This window comes from Bos taurus, chromosome 26 (assembly GCF_002263795.3).
Source record: "Bos taurus isolate L1 Dominette 01449 registration number 42190680 breed Hereford chromosome 26, ARS-UCD2.0, whole genome shotgun sequence".
NCBI classification, from domain to species: domain Eukaryota; kingdom Metazoa; phylum Chordata; class Mammalia; order Artiodactyla; family Bovidae; genus Bos; species Bos taurus.
This window is the reverse complement of record NC_037353.1, coordinates 35,723,009-35,742,417: the sequence shown is the minus strand read 5'-3', so window position 1 is coordinate 35,742,417 and position 19,409 is coordinate 35,723,009. Positions and strand designations below refer to the sequence as shown.

At 39.0% G+C, this 19,409-nt stretch overlaps 1 protein-coding gene across 6 annotated transcripts in view; it reads right to left on the bottom strand.

The window, feature by feature from the left end:
* Window positions 1-19,409, bottom strand: part of ATRNL1 (attractin like 1) — an 815,618-nt gene that overhangs the window by 610,627 nt on the left and 185,582 nt on the right. For 5 of the 6 annotated variants that reach the window (XM_024985963.2, XM_059882070.1, XM_024985964.2 and 2 more), the window contains exons 17-18: window positions 18,962-19,150; window positions 4,657-4,875 (exon numbers count right to left, since the gene is read on the bottom strand). In XM_024985963.2, the coding sequence (XP_024841731.1) occupies window positions 4,657-4,875; window positions 18,962-19,150 (408 nt within the window). The remainder of the gene's footprint in view (window positions 1-4,656; window positions 4,876-18,961; window positions 19,151-19,409) is intronic. The other variant, XM_059882071.1, reaches the window with a different exon arrangement.

The window sequence follows — 19,409 nt, the reverse complement described above, 5'->3', positions numbered from 1 at the left end:
ATTCTAACAGTAATTTTTTATTTCCTTCGTTCATTCTTCATTTATATATTTGCCCACATCATGCAGCCTGCAGGATCTTTTTTTTTTTTTTCCTCTTTTGGTGTAATTTTTTATTATTTTTTTTTAGTTTTATTTTATTTTTAAACTTTACATAATTGTATTAGTTTTGCCAAATATCAAAATGAATCCATCACAGGTATACATGTGCTCCCCATCCTGAACCCTCCTCCCTCCTCCCTCCCCATACCATCCCTCTGGGTCGTCCCAGTGCACTAGCCCCAAGCATCCAGTATCGTGCATTGAACCTGGACTGGCATCTCGTTTCATACATGATATTTTACATGTTTCAATGCCATTCTCCCAAATCTTCCCACCCCCTCCCTCTCCCACAGAGTCCATAAGACTGTTCCATACATCAGTGTCTCTTCTGCTGTCTCGTACACAGGGTTATTGTTATCATCTTTTTAAATTCCATATATATGCGTTAGTATACTGTATTGGTGTTTTTCCTTCTGGCTTACTTCACTCTGTATAATAGGCTCCAGTTTCATCCACCTCATTACAACTGATTCAAATGTATTCTTTTTAATGGCTGAGTAATACTCCATTGTGGATATGTACCACTGCTTTCTTATCCATTCATCTGCTGATGGACATCTAGGTTGCTTCCATGTCCTGGCTATTATAAATAGTGCTGCGATGAACATTGGGGTACACGTGTCTCTTTCCCTTCTGGTTTGCTCAGTGTGTATGCCCAGCAGTGGGATTGCTGGATCATAAGGCAGTTCTATTTCCAGTTTTTTAAGGAATCTCCACACTGTTTTCCATAGTGACTGTACTAGTTTGCATTCCCACCAACAGTGTAAGAGGGTTCCCTTTCCTCCACACCCTCTCCAACATTTATTATTTGTAGACTTTGGATCACAGCCATTCTGACTGGTGTGAAATGGTACCTCATAGTGGTCTTGATTTGCATTTCTCTGATAATCAGTGATGTTGAGCATCTTTTCATGTGTTTGTTAGCCATCTGTATGTCTTCTTTGGAGAAATGTCTATTTAGTTCTTTGGCCCATTTTTTGATTGGGTCATTTATTTTTCTGGAGTTGAGCTGTAGGAGTTGCTTGTATATTTTTGAGATTAGTTGTTTGTCAGTTGCTTCATTTGCTATTATTTTCTCCCATTCTGAAGGCTGTCTTTTCACCTTGCTGATAGTTTCCTTTGATGTGCAGAAGCTTTTAAGGTTAATTAGGTCCCATTTGTTTATTTTTGCTTTTATTTCCGATATTCTGGGAGGTGGGTCATAGAGGATCCTGCTGTGATGTAAGTTCATAGCCTGCAGGATCTTAATTCCCCAACCAGGGATCAAACCTGGGCCCCTGCATTGGGAGCACAGAGTTCTAGCCACTGGACCACCAGGTAAGTCCTTCATTCTACATTTATTATTCGGAATTTTCTGTAAGAAACATTTATCCATTTTCACTTGTGTATTATTTATTCCATCATTAAATCAGTGAAGAATCATGGATATGTATTATGTTCTTTGGGTTACAATCCAATACAGCCATTATTTTTTCGCCCAGATTTGACCCACTGAGAACTCTTTCAGGTTGACTATGCCCCTTTGACATGCTCCCATTCTTCTTTGCTTTGTTTTCAGCACTTTCTTACTTTCTAGCCTAGGCAATACTTCAGGCTAATCTTGTATTCTCCCTGCCTCAGTTGTAGAATCAGTCATTTCTCCAAACAGTCCTAGTTTATTTCACTGGAAACAGTATTTTGAAACCAGGATGTGGGCACTGGAGATGCTCATTGCTACTGGGGCACTGTGGCTTCCAGGCCTTCTTGAAGAACTAAACTAGAAAATATATGTTGGGAAGGTTCCCTGGAGAAGGAAATGGCAACCCACTCCAGTACTCTTGCCTTGAAAATCCCATGGACAGAAGAGCTTGGTGCAGGCTACTATCCATGGGGTCGCAAAGAGTCAGGCACAACTGAGCGACTTCACTTTCACTTTCATACATCACACATCTACATATATATAAATATTAAAATAAACTTGAATTTATGCTTATAGGTGAAACCAATAGCACAAGGTTCTGTTGTTTTGTTGTTCTTTTTTTTTTTTTCCGGCTGTGCCACAGGGCATGGGGGAATCTTAGTTTCCTGAACAGGGATCAACCCTGTGCCTCTGGCAGTGGAACCATAGAGTCCAAACCACTGGAAGGCCAGGGAATTCCACACAGGGTTCTTTATAGTCTTTACTCTGCATATTTTTAACTTTTTTCTCTGACAGTGAGAAACCTGGCTCCCACTGGCTCACATAAAACACAATTAATTTATATATTTGTCCAAACCTAGGCAATGGCACCCCACTCCAGTCCTCTTGCCTGGAAAATCCCATGGACGGAGGAGCCTGGTAGGCTGCAGTCCATGGGGTCGAGAAGAGTCGGACACGACTGAGCGACTTCACTTTCACGTTTCACTTTCAATGCATTGGAGAAGAAAATGGCAACCCACTCCAGTGTTCTTGCCTGGAGAACCCCAGGGATGGGGGAGCCTGGTGGGCTGGTGTCTATGGGGTCGCACAGAGTCAGACACGACTGAAGCAACTTAGTAGTAGTAAACATATAAGTATTGTTAGAACTGTTAATCTGTACTATGTGAGAAACAAATTTACCAATCAGAATATAATGTTGATATAATTTTTTGCTTTAGTTTCACAGTATCCAAACAAAGTACTATTTTCCAAGATCACTTAGATCAGCTCATTTTTTTGATGAAGTTATGGCATTTGTAAAACAGTTACATTTACTTGTCACAGTTGCATCCTCTGACATCCTGGTTGATTGACTTCTTTTTTTTAATTTGCAGTCAGCAAAGTTTATCTTTTGTAGTATTCAGTATGGCTTGACAAATGCATAGAGTCATTATCAACCACCACAGTATTAAGAACATTTTCACAACCCCAGAAGTTTTACTGTGAAGCCCTCTTGAAGGCAATCTCTGCCTTTACTACTTCTGGCAAATAACTCATCTCTTTTCTATCCCCATAGTACAACACGTGGCCTTTTGGTCTGGCTTCTTTCACTAGGCAAAACGTATTTAAGATTCAGCCATGCTCTTGTAGGAATCAGTAGTTAGTCCCTCGTCTCAGTTTTCGTACCTTCCAAAGCTTATGAAGAAGTGTCACATTTCCTCAGTCTACCTGGTTTCACTGTCAGTGCCTCACCTAAGGCAAGTTCCACGGTATCGTCTGGCTTTTTGCCTCAGGACGCTTACTGGTATCAGGACAAGCTGATACCAGACATGCTGGCACAGCGCAGAAGTTCAACACCCTCAAAGGCATCACTCAACCCTCAATGGAGGAGAGTTAGTGGATCAATACCCCACTCTCCTAGTCCTTCAGTGGTTTAACCCCGAGGAGCATTCTACATATTTCTTCAAAGGTCCCAGTGGGTCTGAGTTCATATTTCCCAGTACAGTACCCAGCTTCATAATGCACATATTGTTGGTTTTCCTCTCGTCTCTGAAACTCTCTGTTGCTTCAATTATGCTTCCCAGGTTCATCTTTTAATAAACTATCTCACCCAGTCCTTGTGTCTTTTGGAACATTCTTTCCCCAGACAGCCCCATGGTTCACTCCCTCATCTACTTGAGATGTTTAATAACCGTTTCTCCTGAGAGAGATCTTCTCTTACCATTCTATTTTAAATTGCAAGCTTTATCTCCCTTTTTGATTTATTTAATAGGACTTATGACCATCTAACTTATAACCACACACACAGTGTGTCTGTGTTGATTAATTTCAATTAGAATACAATTAGGTTCAACTAAGTGTTTACCTGGTGGCTCAGCTGGTAAAGAATCTGCCTGCAATGTATGAGACCTGGGTTGGATCCCTGTGTTGGGAAGATCTCCTGGAGAAGGGAAAGGCTACCCACTCCAGTATTCTGGTCAGGAGAATTCCAAGGACTATATAGTCCATGGGGTCTTAAAGAGCTGGACAGGACTGAATGACTTTCACTTTCACTTTAGGCTCAATTAATGCAGTGGTTTTAGTCAACTTTTTTAATTGTTATGTCACTAGAATGTAAAACAGTCTTTGCATATAGTAGGCACTCAATAGAAATATACTGAATAAATTAATTTTTCAAGCGGTTGATTTTATTCCATATAAGAACCAACTTCCTATTTTAAAAACTCTAAAAGCTTCACTGACCTTCAAAATTGAATGACACCAAACACCAAAGGTCAAATGACTCTATCAGGCATATTACACAAAATATTTCCATACTTAGCATGAAGCTTGACTGAATCCTCTGAGTTGCCTCTGAAGTCTAAGATATTATATTATAAACAATAAAAGACTATACTACAGTATAGAAATTTGGTATGGAACCAATATTATTTTTCCTTGTAATAGTTCACATGAAACCAAATCTGACAGTTATATATCATGTATCTGGTGAGCCTATTTAATGATTCCAAACATAATATCACCTATACAACAAACATGGATATTGGAAAGAATTTTTTTAATCCTTTATTTTGTCTCATTTTCATTATTTTTTTCCCTAAATCTTTTTATAAGAAAGGAAAGTAATTCTTGGTGTTCTTGAGCAGAAATTAAAATTCCTTTCAGAATATTTTTATTACCTGGACACTGGATAAAGGACCACTCATAGTTCTTCTCTTTAGGACAAAGACTGGTATCAAGAAGCATCTCATTATTAAGCATTCCAACAAGCTTCATTGGTCCCCGGGAAGACCCTTCAATGCAGTGTCCTCTTCCAGTATTACTAGGATCATTGCACCAGCCACATCCAGGTTGTTCCAAACATTGTCCACAGGTCCTCAATCCAGAACAATTTTGGGCTGCATGGCAGGAACATTATTAACAAATATGTTACACGACTTTATATTCAAATGGAATTACAAACTAATGGAAAAATAAATATGATCTGGAAAAAAGACAGTAAAGGGTCATCTATGGTTAATGTAAACATTTTGTAATAATAAGAAACAGCAATTACTTCAAGAGCAAGTAAAGCATACATTATGAATAAAGAAGAGATGAATAGACTGGCATGGAGAAAAATGAAATTAGCACTCACACACTTCTGAGAACTGTACCAGTACTAGGACCTTTTTATGCAGGAGCCCATAGACCACACTTACCATCGTCTGTGACATAGAGCAATGTTAGCTCTTCTTGTGCTCAGGAAGTGCCTCTAAGGAAAAACTCTGCATCTGCCTGTGAATGTCCACTCTAAGTCATGCTTACCCATTCCCTGAGATAGCTGACCCCAGCATGGACAATGCTCTCCTTAAGGGTCCAAGATACTAGCATCTGCCTGATATGCGATGCTTGAAAGTAATCTCACTCAAAGAGCCAAACTGAACGGGAATATGGAAACTGGATACTCTGCCTCAGCAGGCAACCAGCATGACAGGTTCTCTCTGACTTCCAGGGCTGCAGAATATTATCTCACTGAAGCTCAACCTTTTTTTGTCTAAATGATATCTAGACTATGAGCCTCAACAAAGCCCATGAAAACCGTGATGCCTTTCCCAAGGATGAATATATTACCACCTGCCATCATATTCACAATAGTTGCTATGTGATGTTTTGAATTTTTACTTCAAAGTCATAATACCCTGTATCAGGCTGAGGTTTCTTAAATTAGTCTCACTGATTTTTTTTTTTTTTTTTTTGCTATAAAAGGCACATATTTTCTTGGCAATTGTTTATCCATAGAACACAGCACATAAGCACAAAGTACCATGAATGGTCTTCTAGTCACGTGCTAGAAGAACCTCAGAGAGTAAGGAAAGCAAGGCAGACTTCTGGCCGTCTCAATTTCATTTTTGTTGTAATAACTTAATTGTTACTCAGTTGTTTAATATTACTGGAAAGAGGAGTGTGCCTCAGAAAGCTGCAAATAAGAACAGCATAAGCTTCTCAGCAAACAAAACAGGAACTCAATACTGTAGACGGTGCAGGGCTAATAGAATATTGGATTAAAGAATTCATCAATTACAGTATGATTTGTTGTTGTGAATTTTTTCAGTGCTGAGCATTTCAGGGACTAGATGTAAGAAAGTGAAGAATGACTACCATCTCCCATATTTCCTTAATAATAAACTTAAAAGGAAGAATATTCTTTGAGTCATTGAACACAAGTGATTAATGTTAACCCTGTAGACAAATAATTCAATGACATGAACATACTTCTTTCTGAAAATTTTTTTCAGCAGTACACGGCATTAAACGGCACTTCATTTAAAATATCCTTAGATAACTGAACCTTTCATATATTATAATACTCCTCCTTAGACTTTTTACTGTGAAATATTTCTCTTTTATCTGTAGCTAGCCCACAGTACCGTTGACTAGATTATTCTAATTGTCTTCAAACCTATATTGGGTTGGTATGAAGCCAATGGGAAATAATGTCAAACATCAAATTAGGTATGCTGGCTTAACATTCTCATTATTTCCTTTCACATGATAAACTGAAGTAAATCTTTACTAGGTCTCATCCAGAATAAATCTAGACTTTACAGTCTAAAGAGATCTCTGAGGAAAATAAAATTTATTTTAGGATTAACTTTTTAAGTAAAATAACCAATCAAATTTCTTAAAGAAGCATAATGTACAATATCCGCCTGAAACTGGGGAGACCTGGGTTCGATCCCTGGGTTGGGAAGATCACCTGGAGAAGGAAGGACATGGCAACCCACTCCAGTATTCCTGTCTGCAGAATCCCCATCAACAGAGGAGCACAGCAGGTCCAGGCCATGGGGTCGCAAAGAGTCAGACGTGACTGAGAGATGAAGCACAGCAAGCGCACTCTCAAACACAGCATGCCTGCTCTGTTGCTTTTCAAACAGCTGGGTAAGTCTTAGATTGAAGAATCCTGCCTTTCTTGCATTGACTGAATGACAAACTAATAATGGTCTGTTTATTAGAATTTATGCTTTAAAAAGGAGAAGGCAATGGCACCCCACTCCAGTACTCTTGCCTGGAAAATCCCATGGACGGAGAAGCCTGGTAGGCTGCAGTGCATGGGGTCGAGAAGAGTCGGGCACGACTGAGCGACTTCACTTTCACTTTTCACTTTCATGCATTGGAGAAGGAAATGGCAACCCACTCCAGTGTTCTTGCCTGGAGAATCCCAGGGACGGGGGATCCTGGTGGGCTGCCGTCTATGGGGTCGCACAGAGTCAGACACGACTGAAGTGACTTAGCAGCAGCAGCAGAAGCTGCAGCAGCATGCTTTAAAAATGAGCTACAAAATGTCATATTTAGAGCAACATTCACTCTCCTATATTTTTTATATGTGAAATTATTACAAAAGTTAATACTGGTTTAGTTCTTGCTCAAGAGTGTAGAGCAATGTGCACGCTGAAAAATTAGCAGAATATTCATTCCTTATAGTGGTAACCAAAAAAACTGAAAGACTCTAATGATTTTTATTTTCTTACAGAAAACAATAATATGGGAAAGTTTTTGTAGGCTGTGCTATTTTGACTACATTATGGCTAGAATGGAGACTATGTATGAGCTATAAGTAATCAAAGCAATCATTTGTTACTTTATTTTTGGCTTTTTGAAAAATTAACTTTTATAATATTCAATATGGTTTATGAGATGTGTAAGAATTTGAAAAATCAATCCATAACAAATTATATCACCAAATGATGACTGGAGACTTCTGGTTTCCAGTCCAGCATGGAAGGAGTTTAGAAGTCACCACTCCATCTTAAGAAAAAGAAAAATCAGCCACAGACTGAAAAATCAACAACTCCTTAGATCCATGAGACAAGTGAGGTCACAGGGCAAACAACAGCATCCATAACTGGAGAGCGAGCAGAATACACAAAATCATGACTTAGTGGCACGGAAACCTCTTCAGGACACAGTGCCGGGGTAAGATAACCTGAACTGTTAACTACTGAATTGCCGGAATCTCAGTGTGGACAACTCTAAGGCTTCATATCTCCAGAGGAACCCAGTTACGGGAAGAGCCCCGACATTTCTGTGGGTGTGACCTTCAGGAGCCCTAATAGGTTCTCACAGTTAATATTGAAGAAAACCCCATTGTGCTTTTGACAATGGGAGGGGAAAAGGAACTATTCTGAAATATGCCAGAGCACTGTTCTTAATAAGTCTGGAGAAACTGTTTAACAGACTAAACTGGGGTTTTATCAGAGCATAACTGAACCAGTTAAAGGGAAATAACCAACTCTAGCCTGTTCTAGTCTTTCACGTGGGGAACGAGAAATATACAACTCCAGCTCCCTCGGCTATCCTGTACCACCTGAGAGAGGGAAAAAAGAAAAAAACAAAAAACTGGGATGTACTAGTGAAGTGAAGTTCAGAGAACTGTACAGAGCACAGGCTCACCAAAAGACTGAGACCTAACCACAGGACTGTAGAACACCTCCCCTCCCCAAAATCCTACTACTACATTACTAAAAGCCTACTTACAACAGTTTCTTTTACCCATATTTTGTATCTGACTGTCAAGAGAAAAACTACAAGGAATACCAAAAGGCAGAAAACACAGAAGAGACAGAGTAATAAGCATCAGACCAGACAGGGCAGGGATGTTGGAATTATCAGATCAGGAATTTAAAACAATTATGATAAATATGCTGAAGGTTCAAAAAATACGCTAAAGGCTCTAACAGAAAAAAGACAGCATGCAAGAAGAGATGGGCAATATAAGCACAACTATATAACTCTTAGAATACAAAAGATAAGAAAATCTAAATGACCTTGGGTCTGGTGATGATGTTTCAGTCTAACACCAAAAGCACAATTTATGAAAGAAAAAACTGATGAATTTGACTTTGCCAAATTTTAAATCTCTGCACTGTTAAAGATACTGTCAAAAGAATGTAAAGACCAGCCACACAGTGGAAGAAAATATTTGCAAAAAACACATCTGATAAAGGATTGGACTTCAAAATATATAAAGAATATTCAAAATGATAATAAGAAAACAACCAACTCAATTTTTTAAAATAGACAAGGAAGTGGGGAGGGACTAGATGGATACATGAGATTAAGGGATACAAACCACACTGAAAAAAGAGATAAGTAACAAGACTATACTTATTCTTGTATAAGTATATACAAGAAATATAGTCAGCACAGGGAAATAGTCATTATTTCATAAAAACTTTAAATGGAGTATAAACAACAAAAACACTGAATCACTATGCTGTACACCTGAAATGAACATAATACAGTAATCAACTATACTTCAATAAAAATTTTTTCATAGGCAAAAGACCTGAACAGACACCTCACCAAACAAGATATATACAGAATGCAAATATCAAAAGATGGTCCACATCATTTATGATTAGAGAACTGAATTCTAAAACAATAAGATATCATTATAAACCTAATGCTGTTTTTTGTTTAGTTGGTAAGTCATCCGACTCTTTATGCCTTCCTCTCTATTCCATTCCCCTTATTAGTTTGCTGCTGCTGCTGCTAAGTCACTTCAGTCGTCTCCGACTCTGTGCAACCCCAGAGACGGCAGCCCACCAGGCTCTCCCGTCCCTGGGATTCTCCAGGCAAGAACACTGGAGTGGGTTGCCATTTCCTTCTCCAATGCATGAAAGTAAAAAGTCAAAGGGAAGTCACTGAGTCATGTCCGACTCTGAGGGACCCCATGGACTGCAGCCCACCAGGCTCCTCCATCCATGGGATTTTCCAGGCAAGAGCACTGGAGTGGGGTGACATTGCCTTCTCCCCTTATTAGTTTAGGCCCTCATGATTCCTATTCTCCTCTACTGCTGATGGATGTTACAGATTACCTAAAATGGAATGTGTTGTTGCTTGTTGTTTATCCACTAAGTCATGTCTGACTCTTTTGCAATCTCATGGACTGTAGCCTGCCAGACTCCTCTGTCCATGGGATTTCCGAGGCAAGAAAACTGGAGGGATTTCCTTCTCCAGGGGACGTTCCCAATCTAGTGATGAAATCTGCATCTCCTGCATTCAAAGGAGATTCTTTACCACTGATCCACCCGGGAAACCCCTATAAACCTATTGGAATGGCCAAAATCCAAAACACTGACACCTCCAAATGCTCACAAGTGTGTAAAATGTGAAGAAAGAGGAACTCTTGTTCATTACTGGTGGGATTACAAAACACAGCTACTTTGAAAGACAGTTTGGTGGATTGTTCCTCATTTACAAAGAAAAATTTCCTTCAAGTTTCATTTACTAAGAAAAACACTTCAAATAATCACTGAAGACAACCTTCTAAAAGCAATATAAAGCTTCAGTTCAGTTCAGTTCAGTCGCTCAGTTGTGTCCGACTCTTTGCGACCCCATGAATCGCAGCACGCCAGGCCTCCCTGTCCATCACCAACTCCCAGAGTTCACCCAAACTCACGTCCATCAAGGCAGTGATGCCATCCAGCCATCTCATCCTCTGTCGTCCCCTTCTCCTCCTGCCCCCAATCCCTCCCAGCATCAGAGTCTTTTCCAATGAGTCAACTCTTCACATGAGGTGGCCAAAGTACTGGAGTTTCAGCTTTAGCATCATTCCTTCCAAAGAAATCCCAGGGCTGATCTCCTTCAGAATGGACTGGTTGGATCTCCTTGCAGTCCAAGGGACTCTCAAGAGTCTTCTCCAACACCACAGTTCAAAAGCATCAATTCTTTGGTGCTCAGCTTTCTTCACAGTCCAACTCTCACATCCATACATGACCACAGGAAAAACCATAGCCTTGACTAGACGGACCTTTGTTGGAAAAGTAACGTCTCTGCTTTTTAATATGCTCTCTAGGTTGGTCATAACTTTCCTTCCAAGGAGTAAGCGTCTTTTAATTTCATGACTGCAATCACCATCTGCAGTGATTTTGGAGCCCCCAAAAATAAAGTCTGACACTGTTTCCACTGTTTCCCCATTTACTTCCCATGAAGTGATGGGACCTGATGCCATGATCTTCATTTTCTAAATGTTGAGCTTTAAGCCAACTTTTTCACTCTCCACTTTCACTTTCATCAAGAGGCTTTTTAGTTCCTCTTCACTTTCTGCCATAAGGGTGGTGTCATCTGCATATCTGAGGTTATTGAAATTTCTCTCGGCAATCTTGATTCCAGCTTGTGCTTCTTCCAGTCCAGCGTTTCTCATGATGTACTCTGCATATAAGTTAAATAAGCAGAGTGACAATATACAGCCTTGACGTACTCCTTTTCCTATTTGGAACCAGTCTGTTGTTCCATGTCCAGTTCTAACTGTTGCTTCCTGACCTGCATATAGGTTTCTCAAGAGGCAGGTCAGGTGGTCTGGTATTCCCATCTCTTTCAGAATTTTCCACAGTTTGTTGTGATCCACACAGTCAAAGGCTTTGGCATAGTCAATAAAGCAGAAGTAGATGTTTTTCTGGAACTCTCTTGCTTTTCCATGATCCAGAGGATGTTGGCAATTTGATCTCTGGTTCCTCTGCCTTTTCTAAAACCAGCTTGAACATCAGGAAGTTCATGGTTCACGTATTGCTGAAGCCTGGCTTGGAGAATTTTGAGCATTACTTTATTAGTGTGTGAGCTTAGACCATTTCTAATACTGTTCTATTTATAACTGTAAAAATGGCTGTGAAGACTTACTACTGTCAAAGGTTTGGTGAATAACTAGAAACATATAGCACAAAAAGATAACATAAATCCACTGCATATAATTCATACTAAAAAAAACACAATGTTGAAGGCAAAGCATGACAAAACTATTGCTCAGCAGCTGACATTCTGAAACAGTAACACTACTGCTGAAAGCACGTGGATTTTGAGCAAGGATGTCATCTTCATTCCTAGTCTCTATTTTATTCTCTGGCATTTCCTCACTGCTCAGTAAATGTTTGTTAGTTAAACACATGGAAAAGTATTAAATGTAATAGAGAAGGAGTTTGTGTTCATAAGGAGTGGGTCACTGCCAGGTAAATGCTACTTCCAAAGAACACAAGGGCTCCTTGAGGCAAGATAAAATGCCCCTCTTTCCCACAAGGATGCACAGGATGTACAATTTTAGAAGTTATGGAACAAAAACAACTGTGATTAGACATCATCAACTCCAATGAGCTATATACAGCCACAGGGAAGACAGATGTGGTGACAGACATAACAGTGAGAGAAAAGACCTAGAGAAACAGAAAATCCAGCAGACTAGACTAACTGCTCAAGGAACAAACGGCAGAAGTGGAAAGTAAGCCTCTACAACAATCAAGAAAGCAAAAGAAGCAAAACATCAAAAATCAAGAGTGCCAAAGCAGCTCTAAAGAACTGATCCATGCATGCCTAGCTAACAATCTCACCAACAATAGTTATCATCATTTGGTTCATCTGTGGTCAAACTGAAGTTCTTATCTGTGTTAAAATAGTTAATCATTTTTAATTTACCTTTCCAAAAATGTAGCTTCAATCTTTACAACGGGATTACAAGGTTCTCAAAAATTTACTTTAAATAGATAAAAAGCTCCAGATTTTAAAAAAACATAAAAAAGGAAAAATATTTGAACCTCATTTAACAAATAACAACATGGAAAGTACAAATGAATTTAAGATACACTAAACTTTTACAAGGATAAAAATGGCAGAATGGAGCACACCTCCCCCCAGAAACAAAACAGAAATACCCCTACAAGTGGAACAATTTTCACAAAAAACCAACTGAAAACTGGCAAGAGGTCTCTTATTCAGCCAAAGCTGTAAGAAAAGATAAAAACACTAATCTGAAAAGATAAACACACCCCAATGTTTACAGCAACACTATTTACAATAGCCAAGACATGGAAACAATCAATTCAGATGACTGGCTTAAAAAGATGTTGTGTGCAAAAATAAACTCAGAATAGATTACAGACTTAAATGTAAGGCCAGAAACTATAAATCCATTAGAGAAAAACATAAGCACTATACTCTGTGACATAAATCACAGCAAGATCCTCTTTGACCCACCCCCTAGTACACTGAAAATAAAATCAAAAATAAACAAATGAGACCTAATTAAACACAAAAGCTTTTGTACAGCAAAGGAAACAAACAAGATTAAAAGACAACCCTTAGAATGGGAGAAAACAATTGCAACTGACAAAGGATTAATCTCCAAAATATATAAGCAGCTCATATAGATCAATATCAGGAAAACAAACTGCCCAATCAAAAAATGGGTAGAAGACCTAACTGACATTTCTCCAAAGATATACAGATGACCAATAAAGATATGAAAAGATGCTCAACCACACTAATTATTAGAGAAATGCAAATCAAAACTACAGTGAGGTATCACCTCATACCAGTCAGAATAGTCATCAAACAAAAAAATCTACAAGTATTAGAGAGGATATGGAGAAAAGGGAATCCTCCTATACTGTTGGTGGGAATGCAAACTAATGAAGCCATTATGGAGAACAGCGTGGAGATTTCTTTAAAAAGTAGGAATAAAATCTACCATATAAAACAGCAATCCCACTACTGGACATATACCCTGGGAAAGCCACAATTCCAAAAGACACATATATCTCAGTGTTCACTGCAGCACTATTTACAATAGCCAGAACACTGAAGCAACCTAGATGTCCATCTACAGATGACTGGATAAAGAAAATGTACATATATACAGTGGAGTATTAATCAGCCATAAAAAAGAATGAATTTGATTCAGTTCTAGTGAGGCGGATGAACCTACAGTTTGTTATACAGAATGAAGTAAGTCAGAAAGAGAAAAACAAATATCATTTTTTTTTATTTTTAAACTTTACATAATTGTATTAGTTTTGCCAAATATCAAAATGAATCCATCACAGGTATACATGTGCTCCCCATCCTGAACCCTCCTCCCTCCTCCCTCCCCATACCATCCCTCTGGGTCGTCCCAGTGCACTAGCCCCAAGCATCCAGTATCGTGCATTGAACCTGGACTGGCATCTCGTTTCATACATGATATTTTACATGTTTCAATGCCATTCTCCCAAATCTTCCCACCCCCTCCCTCTCCCACAGAGTCCATAAGACTGTTCCATACATCAGTGTCTCTTTTGCTGTCTCGTACACAGGGTTATTGTTATCATCTTTCTAAATTCCATATATATGCGTTAGTATACTGTATTGGTGTTTTTCCTTCTGGCTTACTTCACTCTGTATAATAGGCTCCAGTTTCATCTACCTCATTACAACTGATTCAAATGTATTCTTTTTAATGGCTGAGTAATACTCCATTGTGGATATGTACCACAGCTTTCTTATCCATTCATCTGCTGATGGACATTCTAGGTTGCTTCCATGTCCTGGCTATTATAAACAGTGCTGCGATGAACCTTGGGGTACACGTGTCTCTTTCCCTTCTGGTTTCCTCAGTGTGTATGCCCAGCAGTGGGATTGCTGGATCATAAGGCAGTTCTATTTCCAGTTTTTTAAGGAATCTCCACACTGTTCTCCATAGTGGCTGTACTAGTTTGCATTCCCACCAACAGTGCAAGAGGGTTCCCTTTTCTCCACACCCTCTCCAGCATTTATTGCTTGTAGACTTTTGGATCGCAGCCATTCTGACTGGTGTGAAATGGTACCTCATAGTGGTCTTGATTTGCATTTCTCTGATAATCAGTGATGTTGAGCATCTTTTCATGTGTTTGTTAGCCATCTGTATGTCTTCTTTGGAGAAATGTCTATTTAGTTCTTTGGCCCATTTTTTGATTGGGTCATTTATTTTTCTGGAGTTGAGCTGGAGGAGTTGCTTGTATATTTTTGAGATTAGTTGTTTGTCAGTTGCTTCATTTGCTATTATTTTCTCCCATTCTGAAGGCTGTCTTTTCACCTTGCTGATAGTTTCCTTTGATGTGCAGAAGCTTTTAAGGTTAATTAGGTCCCATTTGTTTATTCTTGCTTTTATTTCCGATATTCTGGGAGGTGGGTCATAGAGGATCCTGCTGTGATGTATGTCAGAGAGTGTTTTGCCTATGTTTTCCTCTAGGAGTTTTATAGTTTCTGGTCTTATGTTTAGATCTTTAATCCATTTTGAGTTTATTTTTGTGTATGGTGTTAGAAAGTGTTCTAGTTTCATTCTTTTACAAGTGGTTGACCAGTTTTCCCAGCACCACTTGTTAAAGAGATTGTCTTTAATCCATTGTATATTCTTGCCTCCTTTGTCAAAGATAAGGTGTCCATATGTGCATGGATTTATCTCTGGGCTTTCTATTTTGTTCCATTGATCTATATTTCTGTCTTTGTGCTAGTACCATACTGTCTTGATGACTGTGGTTTTGTAGTAGAGCCTCAAGTCAGGTAGGTTTAACACACATATGTGGAATCTAGAAAATGGCATTGATGAACCTATTTGCTGGGAAAGAATGCAGACACAGACGTAGAGAAGAGACTCGTGGACACAGCGGGGGAAGGAAAGAGTGGGGTGAACGGAGAAAACAGCATCAACATATATACACTATAATGCGTAAAACAGATAGCTGTTGAGAAGTTACTATATAACACAGGGAGTTCAGCCTGGTGCTCTGTGATGCTAGAGGGGTGGGATGGGGGAAGGGGAGAGAGCCTCAAGGAGGAGGTGTATGTGTGTATGATTATGGCTAATGCTCGTTGTTGTACACTGAAGCCAGTACAACACCGTAAAGCAATTTTCCTCCAATTTAAAAATGAATTAAAAAAAGATGTGTGTGTATAGAATGGAATGTTACTTATCCACAAAAAAGAATGAAATATTGCCATTTACAGTAACATAATGGACATAGAGATTATCATAAGTGAAGGAAGTTAGAGAAAGACAAATATTATATATCATGTATACAGAGAATCTTAAAAGAATTAATGTATACACAAAACAGAAACAGAATCACAGATTTATAAAATGGACTTATGATCACTGAAGAGCAAAGGGAGGGTAAGGATGGGGGACTAAATTAAGAGTACGGGATTAACAGATAAAAATTACTATACATAAAATAGATAAGCTACAGGATTTACTATATAGCACAGGAAACTATATTCCATTATCTTTTTAATAACCTATAATGGAATATAATCTGAAAAAGGAATATATATATATATATGTATATGTGTGTGTATATATATATCTATATACTTTTCTACACACTTAAAACTCATATTGTAAATAAACTACATTACAATAAAAAATGCAAAAACAAGAGCTGTTAAGATATACCCAGAAATTCCAACAACTGTTTTAAGATTTCTAATAAGAATAAAGAGAAGAAAACAATCTATGACATTAAGGAATATTCTTAGCAAATGAATAAAGAAAATACTCTTCAGATTAAAAAAGCCAATGAGAATCCATTTTTGAAATCCACATCAGTTACTGAAAACATTTGGCAAAACTAATACAATTATGTAAAGTTTAAAAATAAAATAAAATTTAAAAAAAAGAAAGATAAATTGCAAAATTCTGAATGCCAAGGATAAACAGAAAAGTTTTTAAAGCTCTCCAAAAAAGGGAAAAAAAGATGTCTTATAAAGGAAAGAATATTTGACTGGCATGAAAATTCTAACCCACAACATCAAATGCTAGATATTCTAAGGAAGGAAATATTTAGAACTCTACACCCAGGTATTTCATGATTCAAGTGAATATGAAAAAATGCAAAGATTCAAAAGGTTTACTTCGTGCTAAGTCATTTCAGTCATGTCTGAGTCTTTGCGAACCCATGGACTGCAGCCTGCCAGCCTCCTCTGTCCATGGGATTCTCCAGGCAAGAAAACTGAAGTGGGTTGCCATGCCCTCCTCCAGGGGATCTTCTTGACCCAGGGATCAAACCTGTGTTTCTCACATCTAACCTGCATTGGCAGGAGGGTTCCTTACCACTAGCACCACCCAGGAAGCCCAAAAGGCTTACTAACCAACAATTTATTTGGAAAGAATTACTGAAGACTATTTTCCAGAAGACGAACAAATGAGAAGGAAAGAAAGATTTGTGAACAGAGAAGACAACTTAGACAACTCTAAATAATTTTTAGAAAGTTCTTAAAATTTTAAGAGCTTGGAGACTTTTCCAAGTACCTTTTCCCCTACCTTTTAGACTTCTTTTCATTGTGAAATACAACACACCTACAGAGAACTACATAAAGAAAAACGTGAGATTAATAAATTATTGTAAATGAATATTCTGTGCCTGCATTCAGTTTAGAAGCAGAACACTGCCTCCCTACCCTTTTCCTAATCAGCACCTCTAATCTTTCCCAGCAGCAACCACTAGCCAACATTTATAAAAACCTTACCCAACAGTTCTACCTAAAAAATTCATTCCTAAATGATACAGCATAGTTTTGCCTAACTTTATCTAAATGGGTCATACACACATAATCTTTTGTGTCAGGCATCTTTCACTAAACATTGATGTTTCTGGAGAAACAAAAGCAGCAATTAAGGCAGGAGAGGCTGAGCAATGTCTCAACTCCCCACAAGTATCCAGGGCTGGTATTCAACTCTCCTGGGGAGCTGGTTCCTAGTTATAAGGCAATTTCTGTGCCAGCAAGACCATTTTATGTCTGCAACAAACCCACTGCTACAGTCTTGATCAAGTATATTCCTGTTCTTTATCAAAATTCCTAAAAAGGGAGAGCAACAGGGAGCTCAATACAGTCAGATCCAGCCATCCCTTCCCAGGAACACCTCTCTACTTGATACCAAGAGCCTGGGAGGATAAATGCACACAACAGCTGCAGCCTGCAAGTTCTAGTCTACATGGTAGCAATTACCCTTTGTCTCAACTCTTTACGCAACAGTGGTGCCCAATATGGAACAAATATGGATTTGGCTAGGTTCCAAGGAGAAGAAAAGGCTTCCCAGGTGGCACTAGTGGTAAAGAATCCACCCACCAATGCAGGAAACACAGGAGACTCAGGTTCAATCCCTGGGTCGGGAAGATCCCCTGGAGGAGAAAATGGCAACCCATTCCTGGATTCTTGCCTGGGAAATCCCATGGACAAAGGAGTCAGGAGGGCTACACCATGGGATCGCAAAAGAGTCGGACATGACTTAGCAACTAACCAACGACATGACATACCACCATTGTGATGATATCCTCATCAAAAAATGCTTAACTTGAATCTAACCATAAGGAAACAATTAGGCAAATGAGGAAACCTGCAAAGCAACTGGTGTAAATTCTTTTAAAAATCACACTTGTGAAAAAAAGAAGACATGGGAAGTGTGGCTCAGACGGTAAAGCATCTGTCTACAATGCGGGAGACCCGGGTTCGATCCCTGGGTCAGGAAGATCCCCTGAAGAAGGAAATGGCAATCCACTCCAGTACTATTGCCTGGAAAATCCCATGGACAGAGGAGCCTGGTAGGCTACAGTCCATGGGGTCGCAAAAAGCCGGACATGACTGAGCGACTTCACTTTCACAGAAACACAATGAAACAATATATGATTCTTCCAAAGGAGCACTTTCATGAAGTATTCCACTGTCTGCAATACACACTCAGAGTTTGGGGGAGCACAAACATGGCAAAATGTTAAAGGCTAAGAAAATTACTGGAATTCAAAATGACGGGATAATGTAAATCAGGGGCTTGTAGCATTAAGAGGCTTTAAAACTAGTTTTTAATTGTAAATAGCAATTGTTAATGGTAACTAGTTGTAGTGTTAATCGCTCAGTCATGTCCAATGCTTTGGGAGTCCACAAACTGTAGCCCGCCGGGCTCCTCTGTCCACAGGATTCTCCAGGCAAGAATACTGGAGTGGATTGCCAATCCCTTCTCCAGAGGATCTTCCCGACCCAGGGACTGAACCTGAGTCTCCTGCATTGCAGGCAGATGCTCTACCTTCTGAGCTAAAAGGAAGGCCTAGCAACAGCATTTTTTCTCATTTTTTTTTAATTAAACTTCCTCAAACTTCTCGGCCCGTCACAGAAAGGGGATTTATGTTGCAGTTAAACAAAAAGAGACTCTAGAGAATCACTTACGAGAGCAGGTGGCAGTCTGCCACTCCAGACACTGCCCGTATGGGAAGGAGATTATGTAGGCGTTGGAGTCGACGCACCGCCTGGTGCTGCTGCACCACATACACTCCATGCCGTTGCTCGTGCAGTTGGAGCACGACGTCCTTAAAGAACAGGGCTTTTTGCACGGCCTCGCGTTCTGATTCGGACTAACTGGAATAAACCAACAAAAGATAATTATTGTATTTACTAACTGCTTTTTTGACACAAGGATGTGAGTGTTGTTCGTTTTGTTGTTGTTTAGGGAAGGTCTCAATGAAGCCAAGTGTGGGATAAAAATTAGAGTCAAAATTATATAAGGTAAAATGAGAATGAAGATGGCATGTCAATACTTCTTAAATGTATTACCTACTTTGAAATTTATAATGCCCTGGAAAATTTTAATCCTTTACAAAGTACACAAAATTGTACA